Source organism: Typha angustifolia, chromosome 13 (genome assembly GCF_048772165.1).
Source record: "Typha angustifolia cultivar Huaian chromosome 13, ASM4877216v1, whole genome shotgun sequence".
NCBI lineage: Eukaryota > Viridiplantae > Streptophyta > Magnoliopsida > Poales > Typhaceae > Typha > Typha angustifolia.
Window position 1 is genome coordinate 349,753 of NC_133251.1, and position 14,206 is coordinate 363,958.

General features: G+C 39.0%; 3 protein-coding genes across 3 annotated transcripts; 2 read left to right on the top strand and 1 right to left on the bottom strand.

Annotated features, from left to right (window-relative positions):
- Window positions 1-194: 194 nt before the first annotated feature.
- On the top strand, window positions 195-3,095 carry LOC140774189 (protein indeterminate-domain 12-like). The gene is made up of 3 exons (XM_073117079.1): window positions 195-727; window positions 796-1,195; window positions 2,308-3,095. Exons 1-3 carry the CDS (start codon window positions 541-543, stop codon window positions 2,840-2,842), a joined length of 1,122 nt encoding a protein of 373 aa, XP_072973180.1. The 5' UTR covers window positions 195-540; the 3' UTR covers window positions 2,843-3,095.
- Window positions 3,096-5,906: 2,811 nt separating this feature from the next.
- On the bottom strand, window positions 5,907-10,517 carry LOC140774453 (probable aldo-keto reductase 1). Its single transcript, XM_073117459.1, has 7 exons — window positions 10,324-10,517; window positions 10,078-10,245; window positions 9,754-9,957; window positions 9,483-9,655; window positions 8,619-8,715; window positions 8,345-8,498; window positions 5,907-6,259 (listed from the first exon to the last, which is right to left on the bottom strand). Exons 1-7 carry the CDS (start codon window positions 10,387-10,389, stop codon window positions 6,066-6,068), a joined length of 1,056 nt encoding a protein of 351 aa, XP_072973560.1. The 5' UTR covers window positions 10,390-10,517; the 3' UTR covers window positions 5,907-6,065.
- A 307-nt stretch (window positions 10,518-10,824) lies between these two features.
- LOC140774027 (transmembrane emp24 domain-containing protein p24beta3) lies at window positions 10,825-13,983 on the top strand. Its single transcript, XM_073116847.1, has 4 exons — window positions 10,825-11,153; window positions 11,498-11,684; window positions 11,860-11,967; window positions 13,635-13,983. The coding sequence occupies exons 1-4, from the start codon at window positions 10,923-10,925 to the stop codon at window positions 13,766-13,768; spliced, it is 660 nt and encodes a 219-aa protein (XP_072972948.1). The 5' UTR covers window positions 10,825-10,922; the 3' UTR covers window positions 13,769-13,983.
- Window positions 13,984-14,206: the final 223 nt, after the last annotated feature.

The following is a 14,206-nucleotide window of genomic DNA, read 5'->3' on the forward strand; positions in this document are numbered from 1 at the left end:
ACTACCTTCTGGACCCAGTTCCTAAAATCTCTCTGTTATGTCCCTTTTAGAGCAAGGGAGAGAAATAGAACTCTCGAAATAGTACTACACATTTGATGTCCTAAAAAATCGAAATTTGTATTACTTTTATTATTTGACTGCATGTGTTTGAGAGCACATGGAAAGAGATGTTTGCTTATTCCAGCTGCAGAACTGCAGGCAAACTGCAGCCCCTCCTCCCTCCCACCTTCACGAGATCTTGACATAGAAATCGCCACCCTTCTAATGATGCCTTTTCTGGTACTATAAGCCCACTGTCATCTGTCCCTCTCCTTGTAGCCACCTACAAACAAACCCAATTGCCTTCTCTCTCTTTCTCTCTCTCTCTCTCTCTCTCTCTCTCTCTCTCTCTCTCTCTCTCTCTCTCTCTCTCTCTCTCTCTCTCCCTCTCTCTTCTCTCTCTCAAGACCTTTGGATAAGAACACAAACCACATACTCCTATTTCGGCACTTTTCAATCCCTGTTCATCTGGTGAAAGAAAGAAACAAAGACAAATTCACCATGTTCCCATCAGCTGCCTTGTCCAATTCCACCTCCATGTCTGAAGAAGGTAGTGCTTCTTCTGGGACCAGAGCTCTTGACTCCAATATCTTAACCTATGTCTTCCCACTAACTTCTCACAACCACCACCATCATCAACAGGCACAACCTAAGACCAAGAAGAAAAGAAACCAACCAGGGAACCCAGGTAGGAATCCTCCTTCTTCAACTTTTAAGTTATCTAAGTCTCCTCTCAAATTTGTTTATTGTGTAAAGACCCAGATGCTGAAGTGATAGCACTATCACCAAAGACCCTGATGGCCACCAACAGGTTTGTTTGTGAAATCTGCAACAAGGGATTTCAGAGAGATCAAAACCTGCAGCTCCACAGGAGAGGGCACAACCTGCCATGGAAACTTAGGCAGCGGAGTAGCAAAGAAGTGGTGAGGAAGAAGGTGTATGTTTGCCCAGAGCCATCGTGTGTGCATCACCACCCTTCAAGGGCTCTTGGGGACCTCACAGGGATAAAGAAGCACTTCTCCAGGAAGCATGGGGAGAAGAAGTGGAAGTGTGACAAGTGCTCCAAGAGATATGCTGTGCAGTCTGATTGGAAGGCACATGTCAAGACATGCGGAACCAGGGAGTATAGATGTGACTGTGGAACCCTCTTCTCTAGGTTTGTGCATGACTGACTTTGATGATTTAACTTTCATTCTTTATGCTATCATCCTATGATAATCTAATTTGGTAGAAGAAGTTGATCTTTCTCCTGTATACTTCTCCTCGTGTTCTTCCATACAGTATCCCTTCTCCACTGATCTATTATCTTACGTATTCTAGTTTTTTTGCTACTCCAATTTACATGCTCGAATCTTCTTAATTTGTGACATCAAATTCTACACCCTTGTGTTGTCTTTCATGTAGGTTTCAGTTGATTTTCTATACTCTTCCCCCTCTTCTCATATTGTACTCACATCTTGCTCAAGAATATGACTACTATGTGTGCTGTAACTCTGTGAGGTATTTGTTGTTGTTCTCTTCACTTAGCCATCATCTCATTCCACTACTTTCCTTACTACTAGAGAAGCAGTTGTATCACAAAAACAAAGGAGTGTTTGAAACGTGTACCAGAATAAGAAGAACCACAAAGGTCCTCAATTATGATGGACCCCTCGTGATGTGATCCATAGAGCTGAATAGTCTTGACTTTTTAAATTCTGTTAGGGTATTCATGGAGTGCTCTTCATCTTTGTCTGCCTATGTAGATTTTTGCTAATTTCTCATTTAATTTGTGGTATCTAAGGCAAAGCTGTATGAAAAATCCTGAGAAGTGGTAAATAACCAGCTCATGTCATCATGTAATTCTTCTTAGGTCAAAGAGATCATGGGAGTTGTTTCTGAATGGTCCATCTTCTTCCACAGATAGCTGCATCTAGAAACTAGCTAGGCAAGCTGCATGCATGACAGCTTTCTTGAACCCTAAGTGATAGCTAACATCCGGCCAGTTGAATTTTTATTCACTTCTCAGCTCAGCTCATGATTGCATTGTGGTCAAGAGAAGCTGACAAATTAAACTCTCCACTGCCATAATCTATGCTGACAACAACTGGAACCCTGTTTTGGCTATATTTCGCAGGAGTTATAATTATGAAAGGAAAACACACACACACACACACACACACATATAAGACAACAAGAAGAGAAGAATATGTTATGATTATTTGATGTTAATTTCCAGTATACTAATTCATATTTTACTTTATACTTGTTGTTTTGGTAAATGTGCAGGAAGGACAGCTTCATCACCCACAGAGCCTTCTGTGATGCCTTAGCAGAAGAAACTGCAAAGCTCATAGCCAACAGCACTAGCACCACTTCCACCATTAACCCACCTCCACTTCATCACCAACACCACCCTCTCTTCCTCCCCTTCTCTTCTTCATGGGACCCACCACTCACCAACCCCAACCCTAACCCTAACCCTAACCCTAATCCACTTCAGTTCAATTACCAAGGATACCCTCCTCTCCAACTCCCAGCAACCATCTCCTCTCCTCCTCTCTCGGCCACCGCGCTCCTGCAACGAGCCACCTCCATGGGCCCCATAACCACCACCAACGTAGCGCATCTCTCCACGTGGCATAACAGCGACCGTCTGACGAGGGACTTCCTCGGGGCGGCGGCCGGGGACGAGGTCGGCGAAGTGGAGGAGATGCTCCCGCTCACGTGTCTCGACCTGGTCACCTCCCTTCGGTGCCCCGGGACGGCCACGAGGCACTTCTCCCGGTTCCCGCCGGTGACCGGAACGTGGGGCGACTGCTGAGCCAGCTATCTAATGTTTGTGGCCCTGAAGTTTGTGTTATTTTTCGATGATGCCACTCGGACTCTCTGTAGCTCTCTTTTCTCTTTCCTTTCCGCTTTTTGTTAGAATTATTAGAAGTTACGAACGTGGAATTTCGTTGTAGAATTAATTTGTCTTGCGGAAAGTGGTTGTCGAGGTAATGGCATTATGGTAGTTTATCGTATAAAAGATGGTAAAATTCGGGCAACTTATGCATGCATGAGATGATCTCACGTGACAAAGTAATGTTCATGTGCATGCGAACTTTGTCTATAGTACGTGGGCACGTGAATATATATATATATATATATACGCCCGTATAAAAGAAGAGAAATAATGGCTATTTTCCTTGGGTTATAATTAATATATTATCATCTCTTTGATATGTTTTGGTCTTCTTTGCCTTCTCCTTGATTAAGAAATGTTGGATAAATATGGATATTGAGCACTTGTTGTTATTCAAAATAAGTAATACTAGTTACCAAGTTATGGATATCCGAGACTCTTCTTAGTTTGAACAATTGGGTGGTTGTGGTAGGTCCATCGACCACCGACCATGCTTCTTTAAATATCTCGACTAGAAGAAAGGATTGCAATATCTAAGTTATATACCCTCAGGTTTATATTCCTATAAACTATATATATATATATATTCATGAAATATACATTGATTGGTGTTTAATTTATTACATCAAAGATTCATCACTTTGATTCAAATTAATCATAGTACTGCTTTTATTAAAAAAAAATCTACTAAACTCTTTTCGATCTCTTCTTCCGATCTTTTTTTTAAGTATTCAAGAGAGACGTCGTCATCCCCAGGAGTGGTCCATCATCCTTGGATAAGTTAGAGATGGAATTATTGTACCAGGGATTAAGAAGGTGGAAATTAAGAAAAAAAGGTGCAATAGAAATGTCAACGCGTGATAAAAAGATGGTCAGAAGGGATAGCCCAACGGTTAACACATAGTTCTCACGTCCTTTTCCTGAATCAACTTTCTTAAATTACGAGCCAGTTTTGGGATTGTAGGAAGCTAGCTTTACCAACTGGGTTGCAAAAAATTTCAAGCATCGATCTCTTTTTCCTTTTATCTCCTTTCATATAATCATATATGATTCTAATCCCAGCTCTTTGAAATATCTAGTCCTTTACTTGGTGCTTGGAATTGTTACTAGATGTTAAAGTGGAATGAATATTCTCGCCTGTGCTTTACTTTGGTCCTTCTCTCTCTCTCTCTTTTGTTTCTTTTTATCTTATCTATTCATGAGAGGGCATATAATCTGATGATTAAATTAATTTCAAGGTCGACCGTTCTTGTTGATTAGCTAAATTAACTTAGAGATTAAAGAGGTAGAAATAAAGGAAAAGAAAGATACACCTATCACACAGAATGCAGCCCACAAGTACACGTATCTCTAAAGTTTGAAACATCATAGATATTGGATATTATACATTGCCTTAATGAGAAGAAGATCTAATTGACTCTAATTCTCTTTCTAGAAGAAAGATATATTTTAGAGAAAAAAAAAATTTTAAAGTAGGAAACTTATTCTTGAGTGGTTAATATATATTTATGAGAGATTAACTAAAGATGGATGTAATTAATTAAGGAAGTTGCATGGGTGGTATATACTTAACTAGCTTTTAAAAAGTATGTGGGGTTAAGGTATATATGCATGCATGTGGACTGCAGCTTAGGAGTACAATTTCATCCCAATTGCCTCCTAAAAAAGACTGCTCTACCTTTTCCTCCTTTTCTTTTCTTTTTTTTCCTTTTCCTTCTTTATTCCTTTGCCTTTCACAACCAGACAAAACCAAAAGCTCCCTCTCCATCTCCCTCCTCACTCTCTCCAGGCCTTGCCCTCTTCATCATTCTCCTAATTATTCAAAGACCAAATCATTACGCTCCCATGGGAAAAGAAAAAACTAATGAATTGAGAACTAAGTTGATCCATACCAAGAGGTGAAACAATGTCAAGAAAGATGTACACTCAATATGATGGTGATCTTCTGCAGTACAAGTGACTTTATGTGTAAAAAAATTTTCACGAAAGGTGGAGATGTTACATCACAATATCACACGATGCAGAGGCAGAGTTCCAGGCTTCTATTTGACTCACAGGTTCCAAAGAAGGAAGGGGGTAAGAAAAAAAAAAAAAAAAAAAAATATATATATATATATATATATATATCACTGCATGCAGCCAAAGGTGTTGGTAAATTTTATGTCATCATAGATAAGTCAACATATGTACATGTGGATGTTTGAATTGGGAAATGATTGCAGTGGTCCAATTGTAAGTAAAGCTCCATTGGGTCATATATATAGTGGGCTTCACATTACCTCTAAGGCTCGGAGTGCGTGATGGGTAGCAAACCAAGGACATGTTTTGTCTCGAGATCTACCAAGAATACTGGGTCAGCTCCAAAGGTGGTTGTCTAGCCTTGCTGAGAAGGACGGCGTGGGTGCGATAAGCCCCACCTGATCATGCCTTCATAGCTAAAGTTTATTATCACAAGAAATATACCTCACCTCACCGAATAGATTTGATACAAAATTAATACATTCAAAAGAATGGCTTTATAGAGAGAGCACTGCATGCACCAGTAGTAGATTACTGTGATAATTCTATTCAGAGAGTTAGGAAATGCTCAAAAAAAGAATAGTATAATTAATAGGCCTATAATTTTTCTTTCTTCTTCTTCTCCTTTGCTGTATATATGTTTGTATGTTAAGCTCCAAAAAATTCCCATGGATATTCTTGTTAATATACTGAACTACTGAAGCAGGTATATCCAAGAAGTGAAAATTCTCTGTACAAGTTCAGCAGGAGTCCTCTTTAAGGCAGGAAAGAACCAATGAAGGAACAGAGTTCAGTTAATATACTCTGTCACCTCTTTTATTTATCTTGACTACTTCATTGCTTCTGAGTATCTGCTGAAATTTCCAGCATGTCAGCTAACATGTTTGTCAGTTCTGCAATCTTTTCTGTCTACCATCTGTACCAATCTAAGTTTGAAAATGATTCAGGATAGGATGAGATAGATAGGAAAATTAAATTTATTCACCATGCAAACATACATGACCAAGTAGTTGTACAGAAGGAAGTATAACTTTCTTAGTATCAAACAGGTATTCGCCAGTCAAATGAGACATATAGATGGCACAGCATCATCAGGGTGCTGCATTCATTACCCAGAATCCTAAGACAGATTATTGCTATTTTTGTATGGAGTGTTTGCAAACCTCCACGAATAGTCCTCAACATGTTCAGGGGCCCTATGACCAGCCACCTCGTTGGCACAAATTGCAGCTGAAATCTCTTCTATGTCCTTCTCAGTGAGCTTCACACTCAACGAGTAAATATTCTCATCAAGATTATTCACTTTTGTTGTCCCTGATAAATAGGAAATAAAGAATCAAACTACATGAACAGCGATAGTTTCCACTAACATTTGAACTTTGAGTAACCATAGATTACGCAAAGTCCTATGAAGTCGCGAGTGTTCATAAATTCTCAAAGTTAATAAAAGGTTCAAGAATGAATGGCTGGGCAGTCTTATACATCCCTTGGTGAGCTATTATTCATAAACATTAAGTACATGGCAGCTGCTCTTGCCACCATCTAGACAGCTACATGTTGATTTTGTAGGCCTTACTTCAGCTTGATGTTGAGACAGAGTAAAACTTATTGTCGCAACAAACACCAACAAGAGAGTGACTGATAATAAACCCATGCATCTCACCATACCATTCTTGGATATTGGAATTAAAGCTGAAGGACCATCCTCTTCTACTTTGATGGCACACAATACCAAGGGATCATTAATCTATGAATGCTCTGACAATAAAGGACTAGTACTATGTGGAATGCAAACTATGATGCACGTGCAAGGAGTTCTCAAAGCCAAACCTCCTATCCAATCTTAACAAGTCACTAAGGTATATACAGCAGAATGAAAATGACATCAACTCTGACCATCAAAAATAAATTTGTCCTAGATGACATATGCAACTATGAAAGTGGCCTAAAAGAAATTAACCAAGGTGGAAAATGAAGATAATACTACTGAAGCTATTATCAAGTCCAATAGGCAACAGAAAATGAATATGATTTAGAAGATAACTCAAGTCAACAGATAAGGACAAAATTGCAAAAGGTTTATCAGTAATTACAGATACTGATCAGCACCAAATACAACTCGCCGTCGTGAGCCTCCTTGTCACTCTGTTGCTCGCCACTGGAGGGAGGAGAGACCGAGAGAGCTCGAGAGGGAAGAGACTCAAGAGGATTTAGGGCTTGATTGGGGAAAGTAATGAGTTTTTATGGGGAAAGTGATGAGTTTTTATCTTTATAACTAAATCGGGTAGACCGCACCTACCCAACCCACTATGAGGGCAAAGCACCATTGCTCTGCCAAGTCTGCTAAGGCGGTCAGACCGCCAAATGACAGCCGCATACGTACTGATGAATATTACCAAAGACTTGTTTATTTCTGGTACTTATAAAACAAGTGATGACTGAGTAGAGAAACAAGATTCCCTAGCCTAAATATTTTCTGCTAATTCAATATCAGATGCATCAAAAAGGTTTACCATGAAGGAACCTATGAAATGCTATCAGAACAGAATAAGCAAGTTAAAGAGGGCATAGAGTATATTAAAAGCTTTCTGTTATACAAGGAGCAACTAATTCAACCGGATGAAAGAATAAATCAAAGAACAGTGCCATCTGAAGTTAACCTAATAATGCAATTAACAAATAGGTCAGGCCATCAGGGTAATGCAATATCTCATGCAAATGACGCAGCTGAAAAACAGTCATAGCCATATCTCTAAAAGATGACACACAAGGTGAAGTGCATAAAGCTAAACAAAATGAAGAACTTGAATAATACACCACACTAAAATTTGCTGATGTGCAAGCATCTGTAGAAAGTTGAAATCTAAGAAACACAAAAAGAATGAAGAGCAAGAAAATGCAATTCATAGCAACATGCAGGCAATTAGAGAAACTCTGATGAAAGTCTAAGGGAAAGAAGAAAAATAAAAGGTTGCACATCCAACATCAACATTCTGTGGTGTCCAGAAGAGAGTTGGGTTGTTGGCTGACCAACTCTTGTACAATATATTGGGCTGCATGAGGGGATAGGCGGAAGAGATAAAAAGAAACTCTCCATAATTCTCCACCACCTTGTGATCAACCGGGACAACCAAGTTTGTTCGTGACATTCGTATTCAGTAAATCAAAGAGCTGGATTAGTTCTTTAAGAGTTGTCATGAAGGTCATCTAACAAAGAAATCTAGCAACTACGCTCACATTGCTCTTAATCATAACAAACAAATATGGAACATCGAAAGATGTGTAAGACATTTCTATAAGACAACAATCTTCTGTATGTTTCAACAAAGCAGTGAGATTTCTCTAGCATTTATTAGACACCATTTCTGGACTGTCACTTTTAAATTTCAAACTTCTTACCAGGTATAGGAACCACCCCATCTCCTTGGTGCAGAACCCAAGCTAGAGCAAGCTGAGCAGGGGTACAGATATGTTTCACAGCTAAGTTCTCTAGTCGTGCATATAGAATCTTATTCTTTTCCAAGTTCTCTCCAGCGAACCTTGGAATTATACTCTGAGAAAATAGGAAGGACAATAAGTTGATGCACAATAATTTCAGCATTTATAAGCAAAATCTGGTATACTTGACAATAAAATAAGTTAAAGAACAACTGCCTTATTATTCTTTGTTTACCAAGAAACTATTTGCAGGCAAATTCTCTTTCACTCCTCTTCCACCAAAAAACCCACGTCCAAGAGGACTGTAAGGAACTATTCCAATGCCAAGCTCCCTGAAGTCAAAATCGTCTATTTCAAATATCAGAGTGACAACATCCAATGTTGGAAAGTATAACGACTTGAGCGCAGCAACCAAGCAAAATATGTTTAATAAGAAAAGGGGCAGTGTTCAAGGAGCTGATTGTCTTCGAATTTTAGGTGGAAAATCCCATCTAGCAAATATTAAGGGGCAGTCACTCAAGTAACTTGTGGTTGTATAAATTGATGTATGAGGAGCCAAGTGGCTATAAAAGCTTTCCACCATGTCTTATTAATTCTCTGATCAAGCTCCTCAAAGTTTAAATTTGAAGAACATGTTACATATTTTTCCAAGGTGCAGCTAATACTTAATAGAGATCTTAGCTAGCAAATTTGAGATTTTCATGCAATGAAAATTCGGAACTATTTTTGCCCTAGAATGGAATTAACCCATTTTAGGAGGAAAAAATTAGAAGTTGCAAGGATAAGTAGTACCAATTAGGATTACAAAGGTTTTGGAAGTTGAAACAACGCCAGTTGTTGCATTTTCAAGGGCAGACATGAATATCTGATTTACTTTTATTATATAGGAGTAAAACATATAATGTAAAACCAACGACGGTTTAAGTATTCATCCTAGCTGTAAGAACCACTACTGGTTGTGAAAAGAGAACTACTATTGTATATTCTCATATCATATCTTCTATACAGTGATCAGAAGCCATCTAAAGAGGCTTTAAGATCCTTGTGAAGTCGTAAGAAAATGCGGCACAATTCATTCAGTAGAAAATACAGAGCAGACCTGCAAACTGGGACTATCTCCTCTTCAATATCGCGAGTCCACAGTGACCACTCCATTTGCACTGCCGTGATAGGATGAACTGCATGAGCACGCCTAATGGTATCCGAGCTGGCCTCTGATAGACCAACATATTTCACCTTCCCTTCTTCCACCAACTTCTTCAGCTCCCCCATCTACCTTAACCAGATAAAAGAATAGCCTATCACACTTACCATCCATTCACTGCAAGACCAGAACAACATGAGCAGATGCAAGTAAAGTTAGTTCTCACCGTTTCCTCAATGGGCACTGATTTGTCTACCCTATGCTGGTAATACAAATCAATGTAGTCAACACCAAGACGCTCAAGGCTCTCTTCACAGCACGCCCGGACATACTCCGGCGTGCCTTTTACGATCATGCCGTCCTTATGAACACCTACGACGCCAAATTTTGTTGCCAACTGAACTTTTTCGCGTGGCAACTGCTTCAGCGCCTACAAAGAACCATTTTATTTTTTTCACTTCTTGCTCACTACCCACTAATCAATTCCTCACATGAAGAACTACCAAACATCCAAAATCATGAAATTTAGTGAAGAAACATCGAGTTCAACCTTTCCGAGCAAGATTTCATTGGTATGGGGGCCGTAAACATTGGAAGTATCAAAAAAGGTAATCCCTTTGTTGAACGCATACTTGATGATGGAAATCCCCGCTTCTTCGCTCATCGGGGAGTTGTATATGCCGGTGAGGCCCATGCACCCAAAACCCAACTTGGAAACCTGGAGGAAAGCATGAGAGAAGGATTTGGGTAGTACGAAGTGGATTAGGGAGAGAAGATAGAGAAGAAACGACGTTACCTCCAAGCCCTGAGACCCCAACTTTACTGTGGGGATTTGGATTTGGATCTTGATTGGCTCTTCCATTTCTCCGGTCTCTTTTTCGGAATAGTGGAGTTCTCAGAGAAGAGGGAGAGAGAGAGAGGAGTCGGGTGTGCTAAATTCGTGGAGGAGATCATGAGCAAGTAACGAGAGTAACTGGACTGCTGCCTCTCATGTTGACCTTTCCAAGCAGTGTATATCAGAATAAAAATAAATAAATTTGGTCTATATATATATATAATATCAGGTAAAAAATGTTTTGGCATTAATAGCTTTCTGACATATAAAAGTTATAGATAAATATTAAATCTTATTCGACAAATATACTTTAAATTTATAATAAATTATAATACAAAAACTGTATAATCATAATAAAAATTTATTACAAATTCTTTCGACATTTTTATACAAATATCACATGTATATAGCAATGCTAATTTACACCGCCAGAACACGATAAGCAGAATTAAATTCTCGTGATGCCGTTTTAGCCCGTCCCCGATCGTATCGATACCTTAGGTCGAAGAAGAGGAGAACACTATCGATCTCGGGTCGAAGAGAGACGAAGAGAGGGATCCATGGAGAGAAGGAGAAGGATAGGATCGATCGGGTCCGCGGAGATCTTTCTAGTCCTGGCGCTTGTCGCGAGCTGCCTCCTTCGCCGCCTTTCCGCCCTCTCCGTCACTGTCAGTGAAATGGAGTGCGTCTACGAGTTCGTCCCCTACGAGGGCGACAACGTCTCCGGGAACTTCGTCGTCGTCGACCACGATGTCTTCTGGACTTCCGATCACCCCGGCCTCGATTTCGTCGTAAGTGTAGCATTTCCCCCCTGGTTTCTCTTTTCTTTGTCATAAAGTTTGGACTTTTAAAAAAAATTATGATGGATCCAGTGGAAAAGGCGGTGGTTTTGAGTTTAGATCTGTGATTTTTGTGCTTCTAGCGTTCAGAACTGCTAGAATTAACTGCATCAAGTTCTGAGAGTAAAGGCTAAACCGTTCGTTTCTAGTTTCCTTCAATAATTAGCCTTTGTGATGCTGTGATGATGTACCCTTTGTGATGCACGTCTTCTCCTATAGCAATATAGCTAACAAATTTATATTGACTATTAGATAATTTTCATAAATTTAACAAGAAACATTCACCTCCTACGCAGGTGACATCTCCTGGGGGAAACACAGTGCAAACAATGAAGGGGACATCTGGTGACAAATTTGAGTTTAAGGCTCCGAGGGCTGGAATGTACAAGTTTTGCTTCCATAATCCATATGGTGCACCAGAAACTGTATCTTTCTACATACATGTTGGGCATATTCCTAATGAACATGACCTAGCTAAAGATGGTTAGTAGCATGTAATTGTAATAGCTCCTCTAATTATGATAAACAGCTGTTTATCTTTCTGTGCAGTCAAAAACAGATGCCAAATTTAGTTTTTCAGTTTCCTTTCTTTTCAATAACAATAAGCTGCTGGACTTATTCAAATTGTTTTATATTTGTTTCTCTCTTTATATTGCAGAACATTTGGATCCTATTAATGTGAAAATCGCACAGCTTAGGGAAGCACTGGAATCTGTGACAGCTGAGCAGAAATACCTGAAAGCGCGTGAAGCTCGGCATCGTCATAGTAAGCTAAAATTTATTACTTATTGAGAACAAAAGTTTATTGGTTGTTTGTATTCCCTTAGGAGTATTCTCATATGACTAGACGTTATTTCTTGCGCGGATATCTTGTCTGACAACTACAAAGAAGGAATAACTACTCTTGTTATTGCCTTGGTTAATCTCTTTTAGCACCTATGTTTAGGAGTATTCTCATTTGACTAGATGTAATCTCTTTGCACGGATATCTTGTCTGACAACTACAAAGAAGGAATAACTACTCTTGTTATTGCGTCGGTTAATCTCTTTTAGCACCTTTATTTAGGACTTAGGAGTGTTCTCATTTGACTAGATGTTATTTGTTTGCGCGGATATCTTGTCTGCCAACTACAAAGAAGGCATAACTACTCTTGTTATTGCCTTGGTTAATCCCTTTTAGCACCTTTGTTTAGGAGTATTCTCATTTGACTAGATGTGATTTCTTTGCACGGATATCTTGTCTGACGACTACAAAGAAGGAACAACTACTCTTGTTATTGCCTTGGTTAATCTCTTTTAGCGCCTATGTTTAGTAGTATTCTCATTTGACTAGATGTAATTTCTTTGCACGGATATCTTGTCTAACGACTACAAAGAAGGAATAACTACTCTTGTTATTGCCTCGGTTAATTTCTTTTAACACCTTTGCTTAGGACTTAGGAGTTTTCTCATTTGACTAGATGTTATTTGTTTGCGCGGATATCTTGTCTGCCAACTACAAAGAAGGAATAAATACTCTTGTTATTGCCTTGGTTAATCCCTTTTAGCACCTTTCTTTAGGAGTATTCTCATTTGACTAGATGTGATTTCTTTGCATGGATATCTTATTTGACAACTACAAAGAAGGAATAACTACTCTTGTTATTGCTCTTTTAGCACCTTTGTTCCCCCAAGCCCCACCCACCCACACACTCACAAAAAAGAACTTCTCTATCACCAAGTGAACAAAAGCTCATGATTGAGTGAAATATCTTGTTGTATGAAAAAGTTATTATGTAACCTCTTGGTGGCTCGTTTCCCTGAATCATTGTAAGCCTATCAAAATTGTTTATTTTCATTTCGATGTCACATGTGACTTTGCTGTTGTGCACCATACTAGGCCTTGCACACACTCAAGCTTCTCTATTGTGTCTCTTATGGGATACTATTTGGGTAGGCCATCCTATATCTGTTCCAAACAGCCTGCTTTTTGGTTTCGGATAGATTGGAAGCTTGAGTTTCATTAAGCTCAGGTGAAGTGCAAACCCAATAATTCAATCAATATACATACCAATTGAAACCCATCTCCATTTGTTCTTCCCTATATGTTAAAGAATTAACTTCATATTTGTGGGACATATATACATTTCTGTAAATGCTGAGTATTCTGTAAATATGCTTTAGCCTTGGATCCATCATGAAAACCACTGAAAGATATTTTTGCATTTAGTCTGATCAACCTAATATGTATGGGTTAAGTTGCATATTGATATTGAAGTCCATATACGGACTGGGTATAGATTCTTAACCCTCAATAGAACCAATCTCCCAATTAGCAGTCCTATATTATATCTCCAATACTGTAGCTTTTAAGTGCTGAGTGGACTTTTGTATATGATATTTCTTTATTTCAGTATGTGGCCCCTTTATTCATGTGTAGCTTACTTGATGCAGCAAATGAGAGCACCAGGGGGCGACTTATCTTCTACACACTAGCAGAGTACCTTGCACTTGTCTGTGCAAGCCTCCTTCAGGTAGCTTACATCCGGCGCCTGTTTAGTAAGGCTGCAGCATACAATAGGGTTTAGTACCTAATTTATTATGTCTTGTATGAAGAACTTCCAGCACATGTCATTTTTCTCTAATTAAAACAGACTTGTAAGTTATAAATCTTGTTATCAATCAACTTTGCCAAAACCGTGCAGCTAAGTGTAGAAAGTTGTTGTATCTTGAGGGTGTGTTGATGTACTTCTGGAAAGTAAACAGGTATTGCTTGATCTTAAGAACAGAGGATTTTTTTATTTTTTTTGGTTTCGACAATGTGGTTATACAATTCTAGCATACTCCAGCATGTCATCTGAGAATATGTACCATTTCCTGGAGTTCTTTTCTCTTTTATAGGCTGATTGCCCGCCCATGAAATGGGCGGTATCTGGGACTTCGTTCTTTGTTTTTCTTTTTATTGGGAGTTTATAGGAAGGGCTGTTTCATTGAATAAACTGTGAAACGTAAGTTAGTCAGTTTGA

Excerpts from the sequence above, each read along its gene's own strand:
- LOC140774189 (XM_073117079.1), top strand. The coding sequence starts at position 541 with ATGTTCCCATCAGCTGCCTTGTCCAATTCCACCTCCATGTCTGAAGAA. Across the intron at positions 728-795 it reads AAACCAACCAGGGAACCCAG|ACCCAGATGCTGAAGTGATA; the intron begins GTAGGAATCCTC and ends TATTGTGTAAAG. Across the intron at positions 1,196-2,307 it reads TGTGGAACCCTCTTCTCTAG|GAAGGACAGCTTCATCACCC; the intron begins GTTTGTGCATGA and ends GTAAATGTGCAG.
- LOC140774453 (XM_073117459.1), bottom strand. The coding sequence starts at position 10,389 with ATGGAAGAGCCAATCAAGATCCAAATCCAAATCCCCACAGTAAAGTTG. Across the intron at positions 9,958-10,077 it reads ATGAAATCTTGCTCGGAAAG|GCGCTGAAGCAGTTGCCACG; the intron begins GTTGAACTCGAT and ends GGTTCTTTGTAG. Across the intron at positions 9,656-9,753 it reads CAGTGCCCATTGAGGAAACG|ATGGGGGAGCTGAAGAAGTT; the intron begins GTGAGAACTAAC and ends TGGTTAAGGTAG.
- LOC140774027 (XM_073116847.1), top strand. The coding sequence starts at position 10,923 with ATGGAGAGAAGGAGAAGGATAGGATCGATCGGGTCCGCGGAGATCTTT. Across the intron at positions 11,685-11,859 it reads ACATGACCTAGCTAAAGATG|AACATTTGGATCCTATTAAT; the intron begins GTTAGTAGCATG and ends TTTATATTGCAG. Across the intron at positions 11,968-13,634 it reads TGAAGCTCGGCATCGTCATA|CAAATGAGAGCACCAGGGGG; the intron begins GTAAGCTAAAAT and ends TACTTGATGCAG.